This window comes from Pangasianodon hypophthalmus, chromosome 6, assembly GCF_027358585.1.
Source record: "Pangasianodon hypophthalmus isolate fPanHyp1 chromosome 6, fPanHyp1.pri, whole genome shotgun sequence".
NCBI classification, from domain to species: domain Eukaryota; kingdom Metazoa; phylum Chordata; class Actinopteri; order Siluriformes; family Pangasiidae; genus Pangasianodon; species Pangasianodon hypophthalmus.
In genome coordinates, this window is record NC_069715.1 from 6,743,208 (window position 1) to 6,767,113 (window position 23,906).

The 23,906-nt window shown below is 39.3% G+C and overlaps 1 protein-coding gene across 7 annotated transcripts in view; it reads right to left on the reverse strand.

Annotated features, from left to right (window-relative positions):
• kirrel3b (kirre like nephrin family adhesion molecule 3b) overlaps positions 1-21,321 on the reverse strand; it is a 200,831-nt gene extending 179,510 nt beyond the window's left edge. For all 7 annotated transcript variants that reach the window (XM_053235210.1, XM_053235207.1, XM_026927410.3 and 4 more), the window contains exon 1: positions 20,964-21,321. In XM_053235210.1, the coding sequence (XP_053091185.1) occupies positions 20,964-21,006 (43 nt within the window). In that variant the 5' untranslated portion in view covers positions 21,007-21,321. The remainder of the gene's footprint in view (positions 1-20,963) is intronic.
• Positions 21,322-23,906: the final 2,585 nt, after the last annotated feature.

A 23,906-nucleotide genomic window follows, 5' to 3' on the forward strand; every position in this document is an offset into this window, starting at 1 on the left:
ATAGTGAACATTTATAGAAGAACAATGATTTACAATCCTGCTATCCGATGTCACCCAGAAGAGGATAGGTTCCTTTTGAGTCTGGTTTCTCACATGATGACCTCTGCATCCATATTTCTGTAAAGCTGCTTTTGTTAAAAAATGCTATACAAATAAAATTGAATTATATAGACATCTTCTGTGCATGATGATAATCGTTCTAACACCAACATAAATACCAACATCTTGATCATACCTCATTCCTTTATGAGGTATATCCCTAGCGCTAATAACAGCGCTGAGTACACGTAATCTATGGATTCATTGAGTTGTTCCATTCAATGACCTGCTATCCTCCTCCCAGCCATAGTCTAGTAAACACAAGAATTCCCATTAGCATCATGGGGTGCCACATGAGCACAATCAATATAGATGCCTTGAGCCAGCTAACGAGTTTCTGTTCTGAACACTTAGTATCGGTCTTCATTGCAGGACCAAGCTTTCTGTATGGAAACGTTTGAAGGGAAGATTTTATTACTGCATATCCTCAGACAATGCAAGTAGAAATAAACATACACCTAAATTAAATGTGAAGGCGACAACTATAATATCCATTTCAATATTTGTCCCTAGACTGCATTTAATGTTGAAATGCTCAAGTTTGACTTTAATATCAAAGGAAAAAAATGTACACATTTTTTCATTTTTCACGTTTTTCACTTCACATCACACAATGTCATGTTTACTTCTTCAGAACTACAACTACAAAACTTTTGTATCTAACTTGTATCTAAGTGATGAAATGGTCTCATTGGGTTTATCTCACCCAAAATATTTTCCCCCAAATTATACGACCATACAGACAGAAAATATCTGTCTCTACCGCCAAAATCTAACTCTGTAATCTGTAACAAGGAACAAAACATCACATAGCTGAGCAGTGTAATGCTATGAGAAAGCCAAAACAGCCTCCTAAACCCCATCTCATAAAGTTTGAGATGCAAACTGGCAGAAAGCATTTATTCGTCTTGAGTAACCGTTTTATCCTGGTCAGGGTAACTGATTATGAAGCCGATGGTCAAATCTAACAGGTTTATTGTAAAGATCTGACCACTGGGCTGCCATGTCACATTTGGGTTGTTATAGTGTCACAGTTTCATGGTTATTCATGGTGTATGACTGGCCCATTGATTTTTTTTTATTTTGTCTTCACCCGATCAAGTTCCTTACTCCAGTGGTTCTCTTCTCTTTTGTATGGGAAGCAGAACAACTCCAAAGCATGACAAAAGTGCACACAACTCAGCACAACCACGCAGCGGGAATCAATTTACATGCACAACACACTGGGCAGTGCGGCACGGATCAGTTTTGACATTTTCAGGTCAAACTGGACACAAGTTTGTGAGACGCTTTGTGAATGAGGAGATAATTGTGTAAGAAATAAGCAGTCTTTTTCCACATTTAAAAGAGCATTTACAGCCTTGTATAAATGATATTAGAGTGGCTCCAGGTGTCATCTACAGGCACGAGAAAGTAACTACTGGACCTTTTATGGTGAAATGGAAAATTGCGAATAAAAAACTGGTGAACAAGAAGCCAGCTTTAGCCTTGTGAAATAATTATTAAGAGATGGAAGTGTTCTTCAAGAGGATGACTGTACTCCAAATCGTTCAAGTTTTATTCTACCTTGAAAAGCTGTTTCTGTGGCTACAAGGTTATCATACTGTGAAAAATTCAAACCGTAACAACCCTATGTCACATACATCTTTCATACAAATGTGGCCAGACCTTAAAGCTCAGCATTTACTGTTAATATTGTGAAGGCAATTGACAAAAAAGACTCAATTGTTCTGATCATACTGTCATGTCCCTAGTTTGAATTTTACATCAAATGTAGTATTAAAAAACCCAGATCAGTCAGCCATAGAAACACAAAGACACTTTCAGAGTTTTCACAGTTTCACACACAAAGACATATTCAGTGCCACTTTGCCAGCCTCCTGTGTCACTACTATAGGACCGCCTTGGCAGACAAGCCCAGAGATATGGTTGCCACGACCTTGATCCTTGACCCCTGAACGGAGGCTTTGCGTTTGACACATGCTGCAGCTTATATCATCATGCCAAGCTCTTTTCTTTCTCCAACATTTCAATGAATGGGACAGGGGAACACAAGGGGACTTGTCAGAAGAGGCCTCTTAGAGAACGGAGACATGCTCTGGTCCCCGGCGTTGGCATCTCCACACTGGCACGCACACCATCTGACAGGGCTCTGACCCGTAAGGGGACACAACTAGGAACAGCAGAATCTCTGGCGGGGGTAGAAATCACTCTGTCTCACAGATACACCAACCATTTCTGACTTTTAAACATTCTATTTGTCTATATGGAAGTGTTAGTGTGTATGGCTGTGAAGTCCTGGTTGGTATTCATTCCCCTAAGTGGCGCTTACCAGACTGAAATGAAAAATACATTTCGTATTGATTTGTCCCCCCTTCCACCACCCCTGATGCTCTTTCAGCATTGTTTTCTGGGTAGTAATCTGTCTAGTTCAGTAATCTGTCATCAGGTACTGTATAGCACCCCCTGTGCTGCCCAGTCCCATGTTTTGGTTGCCTGGAAACCTAACTGACTAAAATAAAAAATGGTAGCTAACAGAATGTAATAAAGTATGGCGATCTAGGTAGCTAATTAAGTGCATTAATACAGACCAGTGTAGGGGGACAACCCAGCCATAGTCAAGAAAGTGTTTGAGCTAGCACATCATGATTGTACCTTTGACAAAAAGTCAAGTCAAGACATTACTCAACATTTGGCTATAAGCTGTAGTGTTTTCTCTTCACATCATCTGGTTAGTGCCTTAATTTTCTCTTGATATACAGTATTTAATCACAAAGTGACCGCATATTGTGCCAGCAAGAAAGTTATATTACCACTTTACAGTGCACTTTGCACATTGTTTCCAAGTACCTGATTCTGAAAAATGTGTATGTCATTTGTGTAACCTAATTCATCCATTTAATAAAAGCTGTCATGTAGTACAGCAGGCAAATAAACCTTCTAGGTCAAATGAATTAAAATATGAATCATATATTTAATGTTTGCTTATTAGATGTATGTGCATATGGGCATTGAGTATGTGAGTGTTTCAAAATGATGACTTAATCCTAAAATCCTATTCATAATCCTAAAATCTAACATCAAAGTTGACTTCCATGCATTATTCCATGATGATTTTTGGCTCAAAAAGATAAAAGATATCCCGACTGCAGGGGATTTCAACTAATCTGGCAACATTTTGACCACTTTGAATAAGTTTCAATCATTGTTTGAATACATGAGCACAGAACCCACAACATTTAATTCTCAGCACAACTGAACTGTTTTGTAAAGTGTCATATTTTCATATGCTACATTTAATCATAATTAAAATGTTGAAAAAATATTTACCTAAATGGCTATGTCTTTATTTCTGAGGCCTGAATTTTAGTTACTCCTCAATAACAGTTTCTTGTAAAACATTAAAAATTGTGTAGATATTAAAGACCAATCTGTTCCCGAACAGACATACTATAGCATGCTAATGTTCAAAGCCATAATCATACATGTGCCATCAAAGTTACACTAGTCTGGCTCATTTAAAAGCCACTCTTTGTGACGATGCTGTGTGGTTGCTATCAAAGCTCCAGTGTTCTTTAGAAAGGCTCTTATTTTTTAGAACAACAAGCTCTGTGTAATCCAACAGTCCACCAAAGGCAATTCGTAAATCTTTGCTGGCTGCCATCTCGAACAGTAACACATGACAGAGAATGCTAGCTGCCTAAGCTTGAGGGCACTGCACCTCGGTCACAAGCCCATTTTCCAGCTAAATCACTTAATTCAACTCAGTCACTTCTCTGGAAAAAGGGCAAGGCTTTATCTATTATTATCACTTAGCGTCTGCCACTGAGATTGGCTTATTGACCTGTGTGTTTTTGACAGTTGGGTGGCTGGAGGTCAAAAAAGTGCAAGACAGACCTCATTTTCTAATGCAGTGGTCATCAATTCCAGAGACCAGTACACTTTGGTCATTTCCCTGCTCTAAGATATGATGTCAGCCAAGATCTCTGGACTATAATTTGTGACCCCTGCTCTTACATCTCTGTGAGTGGTCTAGTTTATATCCCTTGCATTTCCAAAAACATGTCAACAGCGAAATCTTTGTCTCAGGCACAGACAAGCATTTTGCAGACACCAAATATGCAGGAAAATCACCAGGGCAATAAAGTCCACACCAGCTCAACTTTCTCAAGACGAGGCCAGTAGTTTATTGTATTGTCCAAGTTTTTCAAGAACTTGAATCCCTAGCTTGACTGATCTACAGCGATATCTTTGCATCTGTATATTTCACCAGTTAGGTTTGTCAATTTTTACAGGCATTTACAGGAAGTGAAGGGTCAAAATGATTTTAGAGTGTTGTAGTACTGCTCAAACAGCCTATGATTTTTCAGGATTCAAACCCTATCTGGAATTTCTAATCAAGGAAATTTTGACCAGCCTGCTCATTCACATAACCATTGTTAAAATCATAACAAAAGCCAATTAAAATTTTGCATTTTAACCATAACATCAGGTATTCACATGTGTTATGGAATATGCAGCATTTGAAGAATAGCAACTAAACCAATTCCTCCGTTTTGGTGATTGGTGCTGTTCACAATGTGTTAGCATGTTTAGTATAGAAATGAAGACCCAATGCCACAAATTACACCTTTACAAATGGAATAAGAAGTTTGCAGAATCAGTTAAGAGGTTTTGAATCAAGGTCTGTGTATAAATAAAGTTTTGATACTGGGATATTTGGGATAGAAGCATATGTTGGTTACTTAGCTTCCTCTATTTTGGATCTGGTACGCTATGAAGGATTATCCCAACTCATCCAAAGCTGCTTTGCTACAGGATGCAAATAGACTGACATGATATACAGTAGGCCCTACTTTACGTTATATCCACAGATGATATTTGAATACTCAGCAATGTTGATGCATAGCTTAAGAAGTTTCCCATTTCATTTACAAGCCAAATAATCTTGTTAAGCAGGTTAGAACTGGCCCTCAGCTACTATCTGCCAAGCCCTGATATAAGCAATGCGAACAGAAGTACAAATAGGTTTAGTACCTGTAATGTATAGGCCATATCCATCAAGAGATCTCTGTAAATTCATTCTCTGTAAAAGGCTCTAGGCTACATTTTGTCTCTCTTCTCATCTTATGCTGAACTGAACAGACATTTGCTTATAGCCCCTGGAGATCAAGAAGACCATTAGCTAGCTCTTCTCCCTTTGTGACAGACACAGGCACACAATCCTCCATGTCAAACAGTTATGAACTTTGAAAAAGGAAAGATATAGGTAGGGAGGTGATGTGAATGACTTGAGAGCCTTCCAGGGTTAGAGAATAGTTCATGTCTGCCTTTCTACTGCATCAGTACTGCTGTTTTTCTGTTTTTCCTTTTGGTTTCCTATTCCACGTGCTGCCACAGTCACTCCATGTGACTTAATCAGTATGACATTGTCTCAAAGCCCTAGGAAATATTCTTTCTCTCTCTCTTCGTGGCACTCCCTCAGTCCATAAGGTTATACTGGCTGTGACAAACTCACTGTGGCACCTTTCACAGAGTCTCAATGCACATTTGCTCACACACACACACACACACACACACACACACACATTTCTCCTCTCTGCCTTTCATTTCATTCATTTTAGTGTAACGCAATACTTATGCAGGATATCATGTTTCTGAAATGCTGAAATGTTAAAGGATGTTAAATTCAAAGGTTCTTGCTATAATTGGTGTATGTTGAAGAAATCATTCTGTGCCACTACCATATTTCTCAGTCATTTTAATCTATGACGTTCATATCATTTTATTCACTTATTAATTCACAGTCAACAAATATGGCCATGTATACTAATCATTAGTCTTCATATACTCATATAGCACATTAGATGAAAAGTTTTCCAGTGGTAAACCTGTGGTTCTCACTTCCAGCCCTGGTGACCCCTGACTCCTGATCAAGTCCTTGATGATTACCTAATGAGCTGTGTTAGATAGGTCAGAGCAGGATAAACAGAAAACCTTTCCAAGTGAATGAGCTACCAGGAACTAGGATTGAAAACTACTGAGCCAGTACACGTGTTCTCCTGAGCTTCTTAATGAAAACACCTTCACTTGCAGGTCATGCAGCTGCAGAGTAACAAGTAGACGGTTATTAGAAACTTGATGCGTATGAGCATCCCAGTAGCTATTCCACGTCTGTGACTGATTCTTCCTGTCCTGAATTCGCAGCTTAGCACTTTGACCCCTTTTTGTTTTGACAAGTCTGGCCATTATATCTTCATTCCATATGGCCCACAGCTCCACTTCCACTTAATTAGACATAACTATCTTCACACCTGTCAGTAGACACAGTTTACAAGAGGCAGAGGAGACTCTTCTAAGCCTCACGTGTAATCTCTTGACCTATTCTGACTTGCAAGGGTTGAAGTTTTGAGGAGGTCATCATGTTGATCGTGGGTGACAGCCCATTCTCAGCAGAGATCTCTCCCCCGTCTTGCTCTCCTCCAGCCTCTTCCACATGTCTAGGCATTTTATTGACATATGTGCATAGGCTTTCTTCAGCCGCAGACACATTAGCGGAGCCTTTCTCAGAGCGATGGATGTTTATAGTGTGGAGGAGGGATTTGGCATTCAGGAAGCAGTGGCATTAACAGCCAGATTTTTTTGCACCTTCCTTCCTTTATTATAAGTAATGGTAGCAATAATAACACACTTCCTGCCTTTTTTCAAAATGGATAATTTGCCTTTGTAATAGGCCACAGATCATCATTTCATCCAGCTCAAACTTTTTCCTGCTCCAACTCTCTTGTCCCCGTTAATTTTCTCCTTATTTTCACCAGGCCATTTATTCACAGCAGTCTATCGCTCTAATTTATTAGGAACTGTCATGCTGCTTTTTAGGCATAGATAAATAATGTACATACACACGCTACATGGATAGCTGTCCTATATAATTTGGGAGGGGAAAAGCAGTGGTAAGGGATGATGGAGGTCCCCGTGGCCCGTGCTCAGAGCCGGCATGTGATGGCGCTGACGTTCTGTGCTCGACTCACCTCCAGGGGATAAAATCCACTCAGGTTGAAATCTGGTTCAAGCCTCCACTGGGCCTACCACTGCTTCAGTGCCATCATTAATTCAGACCTACCGTATTTCACTTTTTTTCTATTTTTTTTTAGTTCCCCTCGCCATCTTTCTCAGAGCTTCACATCTTGCCTTTTTCTCTGTGCTCTGTCTCTGTCTTGCCTGTGGGTGGAAACCTCAGACACATTGCCGCTGCTGCTGCATGTGCCCATTTCTAAGACCTAAGGACACCATGCTATCCTGGGTGAGAACTAGAGGACATACATCTGCACCGACAAGAATATCAAAAAATAAGGAAAAGAGCTTAAAAACCTACCATGGACATCAGACAAGCATTGGATTAATCAAAAGTGTCTCGTTATAACAGCATTACCTGATGCCTATTACCTTTACGGTGAAAAAAATTGCCACTCAGCTTGACCGTGTTCCTGTTCTTCGTCCCCTGTCATTATGGCGGACAAGCCTCAGGGTGCATCTCTTGAGCCACTCCACACTTGCCCCTTTAATTGGACCTCATCTTTTTTGTCTAGGTTTCCATTTTTGCCTGCGCAGACCAAGGCTCCTAAAGCGATGGAAAGTACTATGAAGGAGATGTCATTTCCAGAGAGGATGTCTTAAAAGGCCAGATATAAAAAAGGGGTCGCTACAATGCCTGCCTCTCATCTCTCTCGGTGAATGCGTCTTCAGGCTTTGTTACTGGTTCAAGATGAAAGCTTGGTTGTTTTCCAGCCTTCAAACAGAAGAGGCATAGGGGCCCTGAAAGTCACTTTTGTGGCAGATACTTTAATCCCAGGCTGTAGCATTAAGACTGCATAGACAAGCAAAATACAGAGAAGAGGAGAGGTGCAAGGCCAGATTCTTTGTAAGGCGATGCCATGGAAGCAGGTCATGAAACGCATTGAGCCTCATTAGCTGCTACTCATGTTTTCTCTGGAAAACAAATCATGTTTTCTTTTAGTGCTCCTGTGCTCCCAAGAACAATTTATAGGCCATGGCACAGAAAGAGATGGAGAAGGTGAATTGTCATGTCAATATCATGGAACAGAGAGGCATAACAAGAATAAATGAATGGCAAGAATCAGCTTTGTTACATGGAGGATGTCCACCTGTAGAGAGGCTTTAACAGAAAGCATGATTGCCCTGATCCACTCCAAGTTACTTACATCTTTCTGGAAAAGTGCCTTTTTTGTATGCCTAAATAAATCACAGCGTTGACATCCATAGACTTTGTAACATCATTGTGGGTTAAAGGAACTCGGTTTGAGGGGTGGTGACACCTTGGAAGCTCTCGTGTCACATGAAACTGTGATTAAAATCGAGTGGGCCTCCTGCATTTTTAAACAGCAGCTGTGTTAGTGTCAGCTACGATCGCAAAGCAGTGCGGCTCCATGCGAGCCTTCACTGTCAGCAGCATCAGCATCAGCAGGCCACGCAAGGCTGAGCGCTTCACCATGCTGCAGCAGGCACAAAATATCAACACGAATTACTGTTTCCCCCAATCCATGCCGCAAAGCCTAGCTTGCAGAAGTAACATAAAAGACAGCCGGGGCGCCATGAAAAAGGCATTTTAAGCCACGGGCTAAAGCTGTTACGTGTCAGATATGGAAACAATATGTGGTAATAAAATTAGCATACAAAGAATGAGTGGCGTAATCTCATTCCCATTTGCAGGCGCACACACACTTGCAGACATGCAGACATCAATGGTGAGGATTACCTTGGCGGTTTTCAGATAACCTTAATTTGTCTCAGCAATCCCTTCGCCATTCCGTCTCTTCCCGAGCTTTGTGTTAAGATAGCTCTGTTTACCTTTTTATGTGAGCTGATGTACCTAACCAGACCACAATTAGATAACACAGCCTTCGGGAAGGGAAAAAAAAATCCCTCGGAGGGTTTGCGGAAAACTGTTAGCTGTTAGCTTGCTTAAGTACCTCAAACAGCTTTTTTCTCTTACATCCTTTTCCTCTAAATTCCCAGATACTGGTTCTTTTCTTCAAAGGATTTCAGTTTTCTGTCTGACTCAGCTTTTTCACATCATTGTTCTCCCAACGCTCCCAAAGAACATAAAGCTTACAGACTTGTGTTTTCTTCAAACCACATTTAGAGATCATGCACTGTTCTGAATGGTGTTTACAACCAGGTCAATCTATAAAAAGTTCAGTGTTTCAATGTGTTGTGAACCAGGACGTGTCATTTGCAAATAAAGTTGTTATAGTGTCATAGTTTCTTGGTTAGTCACAGTGTATGACCAGAAGGTTTCCTCACCACTGACTTTTTAAAAATACCAAATAAAATGAGTTTTCCGTCTATTATCGTCTACCCATTCTTTACTCAATCAGCACTATCTTTTTGTTTCCTTTTTTTTTGTTATATTGTATACAAGGATGTGCCTAGATACCTACCTTCGTACAATGATTTAGATTTTTTTTCCATAATATTGTTAGACTAGGTTATCATACTGTGAAAATTTCAAACCACAGTGCTCCGTTCTCAAAGTAGAGGCACCATCATCAGTTCAGCACATGCCATAGCAGAAGCCACGGCTCCCATCTGATTCCACATCTCCTTCTCTGTGGCAATAAAAGTGCTTTCTTCCTGCACTCAGAGCCTATCATCGTCTCCCTTTCTGCCATGGGCCCATATCTTTTATATGGCTACAGTCCACTCTACTGCCATTACACAGCCCTTCATGGTAACATTATCACTTAAGATAAGGCTCTAATAAACTACACTCCTTTTAAGGAAGGGGCACTCTGCTCTTAATCCAATCTTGAAGTCGGGCTTTATGATCAGTGTTTTACGAGACCCCTTCTGAGCCCTCTCATTCTATATCCAGTAATGCGCATGCAGGGCTATAGAAGCAGAGTTAACCCTTTTCACGAAGGAGCTGATTCAATTTGGCTTAAGCAGAGGCTCCTGTGTAGGAGAGCACATTCGGGCTGCTGGGAATTGGGACGAGGCCAAAGCCCAGAAGCAACGTGCCAGCGGCTCCTGCGCGATGTGCTGATTTGCTCTAATGTCCCCCGAGGACTGAGCAATGACCGGTGTCTATTCGCCTGGGATGGTAGCCAGATCGAAAGCCCCTGCCAGAGCGCATGAAAGGATAGCAAATCATTTAACCGCTCCCGATAGCACATTAGCATTTTTTCGCTGCCACACTGGCATGAAGTACCACCACAGTATTAAATTGCACTTGAAGCCAAGCTCCAGAAATGCTAGAAAGAAAATATATTTATACAAGCATGCCTACACAGGGAGACAGGTAAACAGACAGAATACTGAATATTACAGGTCAAAAGAAAATCAAAACTTAATTGAATGACAGTGTTTGGACTGCATGAGGCCATTTTTTGCATACTGCACGATGTTTGGCATTTCCTGGTGCAGAAAATACTCCAACTGGCTCAGAGAGAAATGTTATCCAACACTGTAAGTGCAGCTGCAACAGATCAGGACCATAAAATCACGCAAAGAGAGACGTGTAGGTGTGCTAGAACTGGAGCCCTTCATCTCCCACCATGCATCCTGCTATTAACGCTCATAAAAATAGACGCTTTTGTTTCCACGGTCAGGCAAACATGTCCACTTTTTAGCAATATATTTGACATTATTTATTCATTTCCCCTCAAAGTGCATAATATACTTTGTAAGAAAAAAAATAATAGCTTTTGTGTCACATGCTTGCCACATGACTATGGCTAATCCTTCTCTTAATGACACATGACCCGGTATTTATGTCTCATGTTGAGGAAGCTTGGCAAATTTTCACTAAGGTAGACTATAGTGCTGCACAATTTATTGAAAATGTATATTTTATGGAATTTTGTCTTATAATAGAGAACATTAAGGTTTATAATTATAAAATAAAAAGCAGGGGTGGTAACTATACACTCCTGTCCCGATCTGATTTGATAAATAAATTAAAAAACAGTACATTTTTTGTGTATTAAACTAAATAAATCAAAAATTGCTACAAACAAAGGTTTAATAGTGTAAACGAAATGTACTACAGGTTCACTTCATTTTATAATAAATAAATAAATTTATAAATTCTCCAAAGAATTTGTCTGTGACCTGGGGAAAATGAATGATGAAAATGTAAAAATTTCTGTGCTGTGAATATTTTATACCAATTCTTATGTAACCTTAGTAGCTGAATACAAAAAAGTAGCTTTAAATATTTCATGGAAGTTTGACATCAGTAGAATTTCACATCAAAACGGTCATACTGTGCAAATTTCCAAAAAAGAAAAGAAAAAGTCTGTAATCCATTTCAAATAGGAACGTAACCGAACACGAATACAATATTTGGTATGGACAGATAATGTGTTCTAGACAGATACAAATACAGATACGAATGGAAGGCTTACTTTTCAGCAAGCAGTCTGATTTGAAGATCGTGAGACAAAGAAAGACCCTGTTCATTTACATGAACATGCAGCAATGCATTTACAGCATTCATTCATTCATCCTTAGTAACTGCCTGATCATATGGAATAACTGTGTAAGCAGGGTTAAAAAGTAAATAAATAAAATGAATGATGTAGCTGATGCTGAGGAAGGCAGAATTCACACACCATGCAGACAGTGCTGCCATTTCTACCTCTGAGTCCCAATGTTTTCCAGTGTTTTAGTCAATGTCACTTCAAGTTTAAATCCGGATACAGATATAGATACTGATATTTATAGCACTAAACAGATACAGTAGTGGCATTGCAGTGCAGCTCTAATTTCCACAACTGGATATGAAACCGAGCAAGATGTTTTCATTAATAAACACTACCTCAGTTTCTCCATCTACAGGCAAAGAAGTTAATTCAGAGCAGCTGCTCTGGTAGGCTGTTGTTATAAAATGTGTGTGTGTGTGTGTGTGTGTGTGTGTGTGTGTGTGTGTGGGTGGGTGGGTGTGATAATCCAGGATAATCCAGGTGCTCCTCAATGAGCCGTCAGAGACCGTCAGGGAATCAAGACCATTTTTCCACATACTGCGCTTCATCTGACATGAGCTTCACTGCCTGGTGTCAAACGCTCCTCCGCTTCCTTCAACAGACACCCAAATGAAACTGCCGAAACCTGGCACTTAGCCAGAAAAGAGAGCGGTAGAGCAAGAGAGAGGGCACTTGTATATCTGACTCTGTCTGCAGAGTAATCCCACCTTCCCTCAGCTAATTAGCTGAGCTAGCATAGCAGAGAACCAGGGCTTTGCTTGGATTCTGATTATTGAACATATAGCCTAACACTACATCCACTAGCTCGCTTGCTAACAAACCCACAATGACTGGGAATGACAGCATGTTAGCTTCAGAGCATTCAGGGGAAATGTGAGGTTTTAGAGCTACTGTAGGATCCTGTGGTGAAATGTTAGCTAGAAATCAGAGCTCAGGATGAAGTCAGATGTAAACGTACATCCAAAGTTGAGACTAAATTCATAGTTTAGAGCTCTTTTAATCTGTCAGTGTGTTGAGAGTTATCCTGGGTGTTAGAGCTAAATTAGCACGGCAGAGATTTTTAGCTATGTTTAGCAAGAGTTTGGGCTAAAGTTAGACGTTTAACTGATTTTCACATTTCAGAGTCTGGACTCAAGTCAGATTTCTGACATACACTGGGTTTAATTTTGGGTTTGGGAAATTACAGCGATTTTCACATTCAGAGATTGGACCTTTACATATTCTTTTTATCTAAAGAGTTTGGGTAAATTAAATGTTAGCTGTTTTCATTTGGACTTAGACATGAATGTTATTTAAATATTGGGGTTTTGACATAAAGTTATTTTAACTTTCGAGTTTAGACTAATGTTGCCTTGTATGTTAGATATATTTTAGCAAAACATGAGGTGTTTTTTTAAATCTAATTTTAGCTAAAGAGTTTGGGTTTAGGTTAAATGTATTTTTTTAAATTATTATTCAGCATTCAGCATAAAGTTAGATGTTAGAACTATTTTATCATTTCAAAGTCTGGACTGAAGTCAGAGCTCCGATTAACTTAGATATTAAAGCTATTTCAATATTAGATTTAGGCTGAAGTTAGCTTTTTCACAGAGTTTAGACTAACATTAGCTATCGTTTATGTTAGCGTGAGATTAGCATGACAGAGATTTTTAGCAAGAGTTTGGGCTAAAGTTAGAACTATTTTAGCTTTTCAAAGCCTGAACTAAGTTCAGATTTCTAAACTTGGGATGAAGTTAGATATAATTGTATTTTAATATTGGCTTTGGACTAAAGTTAGAACTATTTTCACATTCAGAGTTTAGACTAAACCTATCCTGTATGTTACAGCAAGATTAGCTAAAAGGTTTGGGCTAGAGTTACATGTTAGCTGTTTTATCATTCAGAGATCAAGCTGAAGTTAGATATTCGATGTATTTTAGCATTGCATACTCTGGACTAAAGTCAGATTTCAGAATTTGGGATGAAGTTAGATATTAGGGCTATTTTAATATTGGGTTTGGGCTAAAGTCAGATGTTAGCTGCTTCATCATTTAAGGTTCAGGCCACAGTGACGGTAGATATTAGATATATTTTAGCATTTTGGAGTTTAGCATTCTGAAGTAAAAATTTAGATCTTTAGTTTAGTTTAGATTTAGAAGTAGTACCTATTAGACAGTAGATGTTTAAAGTTAGAAAAGATACATAAAAGTTAAATCTAACTTAAAAACATGATTAGCATTTTTAAATTTAGCTATGTTCTGTACTGTAATTGGTGTTGCAAGGTTATGCAGCCAATTTCAGTCCAAAACCCACACTTATAAACAGCTAACTGTCCTGTACTGAGCAATTTATCCATACTTCAGTCTCCAACCTTTCTGAAACTCACAGGATGAAAAGCAACCAGGTGAAGGAATGCAGCGAGAGAGTGAGAGGCAAGGAAATAAATAGAGAGAGAACAAAAGTAAGGTGTAATTTTCTGGGTGTCTCAGAAACTTCCAGTAAAACCTTCTCTGGTCCTTATCGGATTGGCAACCCAATTCCTCAACGTCTCACAGTCCTGACGCATGAAATATATCTCAGCAATCCTGTCAGCCCATTTACCACCGCTTTACAGAGGACACACAACATTATAGTCAGCTCGCCATGCAGCGGTGGGTGATTTACGCCCTGCAATAATGTCTCGACTGCTCAGACTACAATATCCAAACTGATTATTTTGCAGTTTTTATGCTGGGAGCTCTGCTGAGAAAATTACTATGAGACTATGGAGCTTTACCTCGAATTCACACTAGACATCATACACAAGTGGCACATGTGCATAGCATAAGCATATTAGAAGATTCTTTCCATCCAAGCGATACCTCTTCTGAGACATTTCTGTTCTGTAAGCGGAAAATAAAGCAGCACTAGGTTTCATTTTTATCAAGAAAACATGGATCGTTTGGACAGTTGAAGCTGGGCCAGCTGTAATTACAGCGCAACTCACTTTAAAATGGGACGTGATATAAAATAAGATGACAAATACACAGCATAGTTGTGTTTATTCTGGTTACTTGTGTCGGTGTAATGAGTATCATTACCACACAAACAAATCTACAGGTCACACAATCATTAACACTGTGTAGATTATGACTTTAAACGTGTGTCAAATGTCACTGTGGCAGAATTCTAACAACCAGCCAACTGGATTTTGGCCAAAATTAGGTTCTTTGGACTTAATAACATACTTTGATACTTCAACCATACATACTGTATATTTCACTAAAATGATATGGATTTTTTTTTTTTTTACTTTATAATCTTTGTTGCATGTGTTGTGCAAGGAGCACATTGGATTTATTTGTTGGTATGGTTAGCCATTTGGCTGTCCTGTAAAAAAGAAAAAAAAAACATCTCCCTCTCAATACTTGTGCATTAGGCTGCAATTTGGAAGCCATTAATCCCTGTCTTAATCTGTCCCAAAATCCTGGCTGTGTCCTGAGATGGCCATCGTTCTCGCCATATCAGTCTGTCGCTACCCCACCACTTTATCTCCATCCGGCCTGAAAGAAGCAGAAGGAAGTAAACAGGGTTGCTATGATGACCCCATGACCACGACAGCATCTGGTTGAATTACTTAACTTTGCACCCAGCAGACGTGTAATCTGGGATAATGGGCATCAATCCGGATAAAGCCGACAATCCTGCCCATCTCACCCAGATTCCACATGAACAGGCTTGAAATGATGCATTATCATGCAGAATATACAGTAATCCGATACAAATTACGGAGAAGGAATTGGATTATGGATTATCATGTGCCATATTCATACAATTCTGTTGGAAAAGAGTTAAGAAGTTGCAAATAATTATTTGCTAAGTTACGACAACAAGCAGACGAGGGGAGAAATCGCATTGTGCCATTCAAGAAAGACTGACAATATTGAGACGTTTGAAGCTTCCGCTTTCGGTGTGTGCACAATGTGACTGAGTGACATTTTAATTACCCAGCTGTTGTGGGCTATTCAGACTGCAGCTAAGCAGTCGGAAGGTTCACAAATGGAAAAAGGTGGAAAAGAACGAATGAGAGACTGAGAAAGAGTGGGCAGGCAGGGGTGAGAATGAAAGAGAGCCCAAGAGAAAGAGAATTAGCACCAAATCACCAAATGTTTCGAGGGAGTGGAGAGACACATCCACATGAAGAAGTTAACAGAGCTGTTTGGACATCACATTTAAAAAAAAATCCCATCCCATCTCATCTCCTCCCACTAGCTTCAAATATGTCATTAGGAATGTTTTTTTTCAGCATTTATACCAGGAAACTGTGTTTCTCAAATGGATCAGTGGTCAAATTGACGTTTTTTTGCTGAAGTGTCACTATGTCCACATCGTTCATTTGAAAATGACAATGACAAAGATGCTTAAAGGAAAAATCTACAATGAGCCACTCAACAACCTGCTGAGGGATTTAGCCCTTGCTTCATCTCTACCTACAAAGAGTGATGCAGCGGCACTTTAGTGCTTTAGTCTGTCCAGCTCTCTCATCTACTCTTCTGTATGTTTTTCTCAGACAGATCAGCTTCCAACGCTTTAAAATTCACGCTAATACCACTGTCAACAGTAGATCACTAACTAGCTGAGCCGAATCTCTGCTGTAAATCAGAGCAACTGCGTCATATAGCTGCACTGCATTCTGTAACAATGAGTCTAAGGTTTGTTGTCTCGACTACTCCTATGTTAGATTTCTCCTTAATATAATACTAAAATTAGTGAGTGAGAAAAGAAGCTTTTGTTTTTAAGAGCTAATAGCAAAACCTGCCCTTTATCCTTCATTTCTGAGTTTGCTTTTTTTTTTCTCTCATTAAACGCCATTGTAACTGTGCTAGCAATAACAGTGTCTCCCTATGACATCAGCACAGCACAGAACCACTGATACCACAAATACTTCATTATGTGTGTGTCTGTGGTATAAAAAAATGCACTATTTAAAGAGTAAGTAAAAGAATTCTCTATGCTAATATTTAGTTTAATCACACAATGGGGCCGGTGGCTTGAGCAGTGTGTTCCTGTGCCACCGTGTCAGACACAAAGATAATTAAAGCTACACTGTGAGAGAAGAGAGCGAGCGAGCGAGCGAGCGAGAGAGAGAGAGAGAGAGACATACACGCACCCACACACACACACACACACACACACACACCTAATACTGTTTTACATTCTGTTTTATTGTCAGTGTTTTAGGAGTTCATCACTAGTGTTTCATCTGTTTTTGAATGTATGTATATTTGTATCTCTTTATTTATTTCTGCTGTTATTTTTCTGATGTGTATCCAAGCTTTGGCGATACAAATGTTAATATTTGTCATGCCAATAAAGCAACATTTGAATTTGAATTTTAAAAAAAAAAGAGAAAGAGAGAAAGAATAAGAGAGTGGACAGGAGAGAGAGAGAGAGAGAAAGAGCAAGAGGGAGAAAGAACTAGCGAGAGGCAGCGAGAAACAGAATGAGACAGGCAGAGAGAAAAAAGAGAAAGAGAGAATGAAAGAGAAAAAGAAAAAGAATGAGAAACATGAAGAATGAGACTCAGGAGAGAATGAGAGGGGGGATAGGAAGAATGAAAAAGTGAGACAGATCAAAACAGTGAGAGAGAGAGAGAGAGAGAGAGAGAGAATGTGGGAGAAAGAGAAAGAGAATTAGAGAGAGATAGAATGGTAGAGAGAGACTGGGAATGGGAGAGAAAGACAGACAGACAGACAGACAGAGAGAGAATGAGAGCTAGAGAATGCGAGAGAGCAGGAGACAGAGAGAGGGAGATGGTAGATGTGTGCAGCACTGCCCCTGGTGGAGAGACAACTCACACTTGTCTGCTTTGAGAGAATGCACAGCAAGAAAAGCAAAGTGTGTGCATGTGTGTGTTTGTGCGTGTGTGTGTTTGTGTGTGTGAGAGAGAGAGACAGAGAGAGAGAGAGACAAAGAGAGAGAGAGAGACCTTGACCTCTATCCTGTAGAATGAGAAACAAGACTACGTAAGAAGAGGGGAATAAAAAGGTAGAGAAAAGCAGGAATGAAGGGAATGCTGTGCAAACATAAAAAAGAGGATGAATCAGAGACGCTAGAAAAGAGAGAGACCTTGGACAGACGGCTCGCCTGCGGTGCTTCAGCAATCCGGCGAGCTTCTGGCCCGCTGCTCACCATCAGTCACTCCTCGCCACCAGGTGTGTGTGTGTGTGTGTGTGTGTGTGTGTGTGTGTGAAAGAGAAGTGCCCTATATAAGCACTTTTGAGCACTTGATGAAAAACTCAACACAGACTTTTCTGCACTTCTATACTAGCTACTGGAATCTCTCTCTCTCTCTCTCTCTCTCTCTCTCTCTCTCTCACACACACACACACACACTTCCATCTGACCCTAACCATCACCTCAGTAAACAAAAGGAAACATTTTGCCTCTCTTTACAAAGCTGCCATTTTGCAAATGACCCCATAAGCTCTACTTGATAGATATTCCTACCATTGTGGAGACATTTGGTCTCATCAACATATAAAACACGCCCACACACACATACACTTACATAATCCTGCCATTATTCTCACTCTTTCCTCCTTTCCTTCCTGCTGATGCTGATTGCCTCCTTAAATGAAAGCAATAATTTGTAAAACTCTGTTCAGCTGTGAGGAGTGTATCCACCTGGGGAATCGAGACCATTCAGATGCGGGTCATTATCTGGCGTTTACCTTCTACACTGTAAAATAACACACAGGGCTGAATGGCAAAGCCGAGCATGTCCCATTAGGCTCCATCAATCTTAAAATCAGAGAGGAAAGCCTACATCGGGAGCTGATCATGACAGGGACCAAGAATCAAGCATCTAGCGAACTTTCATAAAAAAATTTTAAAAAATTGACAAAGTGTATGTAGAAAGCCTCGTTCGATATTGGCTGTCATCTTTCTTGGTACAATTAACAGCCAGAGCTCTACTCCTTTCCGATTAATCATTAGTTCAGCTGACTAGAGAGATTCGGCTGGAGAGATTCAGCCCTGTCGAGGCAATTAATCAATAGGAAATGTCGCTAGTAATCACTTCCACACACAGTAACAACAATGACACATTCTGATCTCCGGGCTCTTATATCACCCCAATCTGCTTATGTCAGAAAGCAAATAAATATCCTAACATTCAAACCTTACACCATGCTGAGAGTAGAGTTGAGCTAGAATAAATAGTGATAAATTACCATCACCTAGCATATCATCACCTAGCATAAATAAATCTCCAAAAATGAACCCCAATGATAAACCTGGCAGACTGTTGAGATGATAGAGAAGCACAAAAGCACACAGTAATAAATGAACAAAAAATGCACTCATACTTCGAGCTCGATTCATCATCTCGATCTGCTCCTTTCTGAATTTTCTGGAAATTAAGCCCAAGCATAAGCCTGGCAGTCTGTCAAGATTATACATGGGCAAAAGTACACAACTTTAAAATTCTCAATCATGAGCAAACTTCGAGCTCTTCTCATAACCTTGGTCCACTTGGGATAAATAAGTAAATAAATAAATAAATAAATAAATAAACAAACTCAAATTAAAAACCTGTTAGACTCCTGAGACTAGGGAAAGTGCAGAAGTACGTAGTTTTAAAATCAATAAGAATCATGAGAAAACTTCGAGCTCTTCTCATCACCTCGATGCCCTCTCGCGATAAATAAATAAGCGTGAATAAACATCCTACAATTAACCCCGATCATAAACCTGGCAGCCTGTCGAGATTATAGATGTGCAAAAGTACACAGTAACAAAATCAACAAGAAATGCAATCAAACTTCCAGCTCTTCTCCTCATCTCGATCTGCCCTTTCTGATAAATAAATAAATAGATAAATAAATAGATAAATAAACAAGTGAATAAATATCACCAAAATTATCCCCTAGCATCTGTCGAGATTATAGATGTGCAAAAAGACACAGTTATAAAAATCTAGAAGAATCAAACTGTGCATTACCTCTGATAAACAACCTAATAAATAAACAAAATGAATAAATATACCAAAATTAAACCCCTCACCCAAAAAAAAATAAAGGTGAATCTGGCAGCATGTTGGGATTATACATGTGTGAAGGAACTTTTTTATATATAAAAATATAAAATATGAATAGCTTAGTCAATAATTTATAATTATGCTTTGGCACTTGACTCCAGTCTGATACAAACAAACGAATCAACAATTTGCAATGATGTCTGTAACTAATAATTGTGTTATCTCAGTTTGTATGAGTGAGTCTACATGAAAGGTAGTGTACTGGCTGAGAAATCATGAAACAAGGAAATCATTAAATTCACGCCAGGGTGCCTGTTTGGCTCCGTTTGTTGCATGCCGTGTAAAAATTGCAGCTTCTCAGATCCAAGCAGAAGGCACAGACGGCGTAAAGAGAAGAAGACAGTGAGCAAGCAAGATCTGAAAGTCACATGTCTCTGTCTAGAGCTGTCAGGACTCTATTCGGCTAGAATTAAAGTGTCAATCTGCTGGTCAGTCATGTTATAGAGAAGATGTCGTTTTGCCTTCTGAGACTCTTCAGGATTAGCTGCAAGTCGTATTGTGAATAATATCGCAAATTAAAACAGTCACCAGTGGATCCCTGAGCCTTCAGACCGCTCTGGTCAGTCACGTCCCCTGGGGAATGACCCTGAGGTTTAAGGGGAATCCGTGTCACATAAAACCACCTGATGGCGAAAGGAGGAACGCAGACGAAAACACAGACATCTTCCAGCTGAGGTCTACTGTGGAGCTCCGGTCAGAGAAGGAACAGTGTGTAAGCTGTGGTGAAGAGTTGGGCACATTCAGCACCAAAACACAACACTGGTCATGAACAGCATCATGAATATGAATGAATGAGTTGTGAAACACTCTTAATGTGTGCATGTGTTAGTGGGGAACTTTCTTATAGATGCGCACATGCACACACCAACAATCAAAGCTTTTTCCTTGTACATGGCAGCCAGGATAAGTGAGGATCATGCACGTGAGAATGAAAACAAGCCAATAAAAAAGCCAGCCATTCAATCCGAACTGGAATCTGGGCTATAAATAAAGAGTCTATGCTCTGTTTTGCAAACTCTATCCCATATCCGTGTGTGTGTGTGTGTGTGTGTGTGTGTAGAGAGAGAGAGAGAGAGAGAGAGAGAGGGAGAGAGAACAGTCCTGAAGACAATGCATGATAATTAATAGAAAACTCTGTAATCATGCACAAGGAGTGTTTGTGTAAGCGAATAAATCACAGCAAGTCAAACAGCCACACATCCGTTAGGAGCAAGTCGTTCAGTGCCTGGGTTCGGCGCGCGCTCCCGGGCAGAGGCGCGCGGGACAGCGCTGAAATCAGCCCGAGCCGGTGCGCTTACCGTGAACCGGGAGGCAGAAGAGCAGCAGGATCAGCACCATCATCTCGGAAGCGCTGGGCACGAGCAGGTGTCGGTGACCTCTGAGGCTCTGGGGCGCAGTGACAGACAGCCGGGAACTTCTCGCCGCTCGTGCCAGGGTGCGCTTCTTGCTGAATCCTCTGTGGGAAGAAATGAGTTTCTGTCTTCTTCTTCTTGAGTGCTCTGATGCTTATTTCTAGCCCGCGCGCGTATATGTGTGTGTGTGCGTGTGTGTGTGTAGAAGTGTGTGTGCGCACTGTCTGAGTCTCCTGTTGATGTGCGGCCGGTCTCTGTCTGCGCTCGCGCTCACCGAGCACCTCTCTCTCTCTCTGCCTGTCTCTGTCCCGCTCTCCCTCCCTTTCTCTCTCTCTCTCGCTATCTGTGGGAGACGGGGCGGGGTTTACTCTGAAACTCCTCCCATGGGCGGAGCCAGTGTGTGTTGTGATGAAAGGCTGGGACAGCAGAGCTAATCTTTTCGGGCTGCGGCTTCCAAGCTGGAGAGAGAGAGAGAGAGAGAGAGAGGCAGCGGAGAGGAAGGGAGAAAAAGAGTGAAAGAGAAGAAGAAAACAAAGAAGTAGCAGTCAGACTAAAGCAAGAATGTAAAAATGCTAAGGTTGTGCAAACCTTGGGGTAATCCTGAAAAAAAAAAAAACAGAAATTATGACTTAGTATCTAAATAAAATTGGGATGTTTGTTTGTTTGTTTGTTTGTTGACTTTACAGACTTTACAGCCATTACTTGCTACATTCCAATTCATTACATGTACATGTACATTACATGTTATCATTCAGTGTAGTCTGCATTTTAATTTTTTGCATTCACTTTTTTTTTTGTAATTTTTTTTTTTTTTTCACCAGCTCTGGTCATAACCTCGTACTGGACCATTGTCAAAATGTGCATCATTAAATACACTGCAGGAATGCCAAAGCAATGTTAACTAATGGCTTATGAATGATGAAAAGGACTGCAGTAATCTACAACCTACAGTGAACAACAGACAGACCAAATTAAAGTGCACTTAAAAAGCCTCAGTTAATTGGAATGGATGTCATCTGAAATGAGCTTAAACTCTATTCATCCAGTCCGGATTACTGTAAAACATTATGTGCTTGGATCAGTCATTGTTCTCTTGTCTGCTGCTTGACTACTGTCAGGTGAAAAAAAGAAAAAAAGAAAAAGGATCGTATTACCCTGGGTATAGATTTCATTCACTGGCTTTCAGTTCAGTTTAGGATTCAGTTTAGAGTGTTTATTGTTAGTTTTAAAGCTCTAAATAGACAGGCCGCTTCTTATATTGTGGATATGATTGCTACAAATATTGCTTTTTTGACCCTTTAGATTCTCTACCCAGTTACTCCTGACTGTTTCTCACGCATTAATAAAACCTGAAAAGTGGCTGTGACATCACACATCCTCCATCCCCTTTAAAATAAAAAGCATGTGTATATTCAGTAGCTCTTCAGAAGCTTTGAATGCATATTGCTTTGTGTGTGTGTGTGTGTGTGTGTGTATGTGTGTGTGTGTGAGGGTGTAATTTCTTAGATAGTTACTCACTTACTCTTACTTAATTTTATATTTACTTACTTCTTTACTTGTTTATATTTACTTCTTTATTTACATTTATTTTCTTGCTTACTTACTAACTTACATACATATATACATGCTTACTTACACTTGCTTATTTATAACTTATGTTTATTTACTTGCACACATATTTACTTTGACTCATTTACGCTAATTAATTTACATTTATTTACTTGCTTACTTAGTAACTTACATACTTATTTACTTACTTACTTACTTACTTACTTATGATTATTTACTTACACACATACTTACTTTGACTCATTTACACTTACTTATTTGCTTACACTTATTCACATACTTACACTCATTTGCTTACGTATACTTACTTACATACTTACACTTACTTACACTTACTTACACTTACTTACATACTTACACTTACTTACACTTACTTACATACTTACACTTACTTACACTTACTTACATACTTACACTTACTTACATACTTACATACTTACACTTACTTGCATACTTACACTTACTTACAGACTTACACTTACTTACATACTTACATACTTACACTTACTTACACTTACTTACAGACTTACACTTACTTACATACTTACATACTTACACTTACTTACACTTACTTACAGACTTACATACTGACACTTACTTACATACTTACACTTACTTACACTTACTTACAGACTTACACTTACTTACAGACTTACATACTTACACTTACTTACAGACTTACACTTACTTACATACTTACACTTACTTACACATACTTACATACTTACATACTTACACTTACTTACACTTACTTACATACTTACACGTATTTACTTACTTATTTACTCACTTACATGCTTACTTACGTAGACTTACACTTACTTATTTACTTACTTATACACTTACTTGCTTACACTTACACTTTCTTAACATTACTTACTTATACATACTTAATTTTATATTTACTTACTTCTTTGCCTGCTTAGACTTACTTAATTTTTAGTTAATTACATACTTATTTACTTACATAGTTACTTTCTTTCTTAGACATTGACTCATTTACACTTACTTATTTGCTTACACTTATTCACATACTTACACTCATTTGCTTACGTATACTTACTTACATACTTACACTTACTTACACTTACACTTACTTACATACTTACACGTATTTACTTACTTATTTACTGACTTACATGCTTACTTACGTAGACTTACACTTACTTATTTACTTACTTATACACTTACTTGCTTACACTTACACTTTCTTAACATTACTTATTTATACATACTTAATTTTATATTTACTTACTTCTTTGCCTGCTTAGACTTACTTAATTTTTAGTTAATTACATACTTATTTACTTACATAGTTAC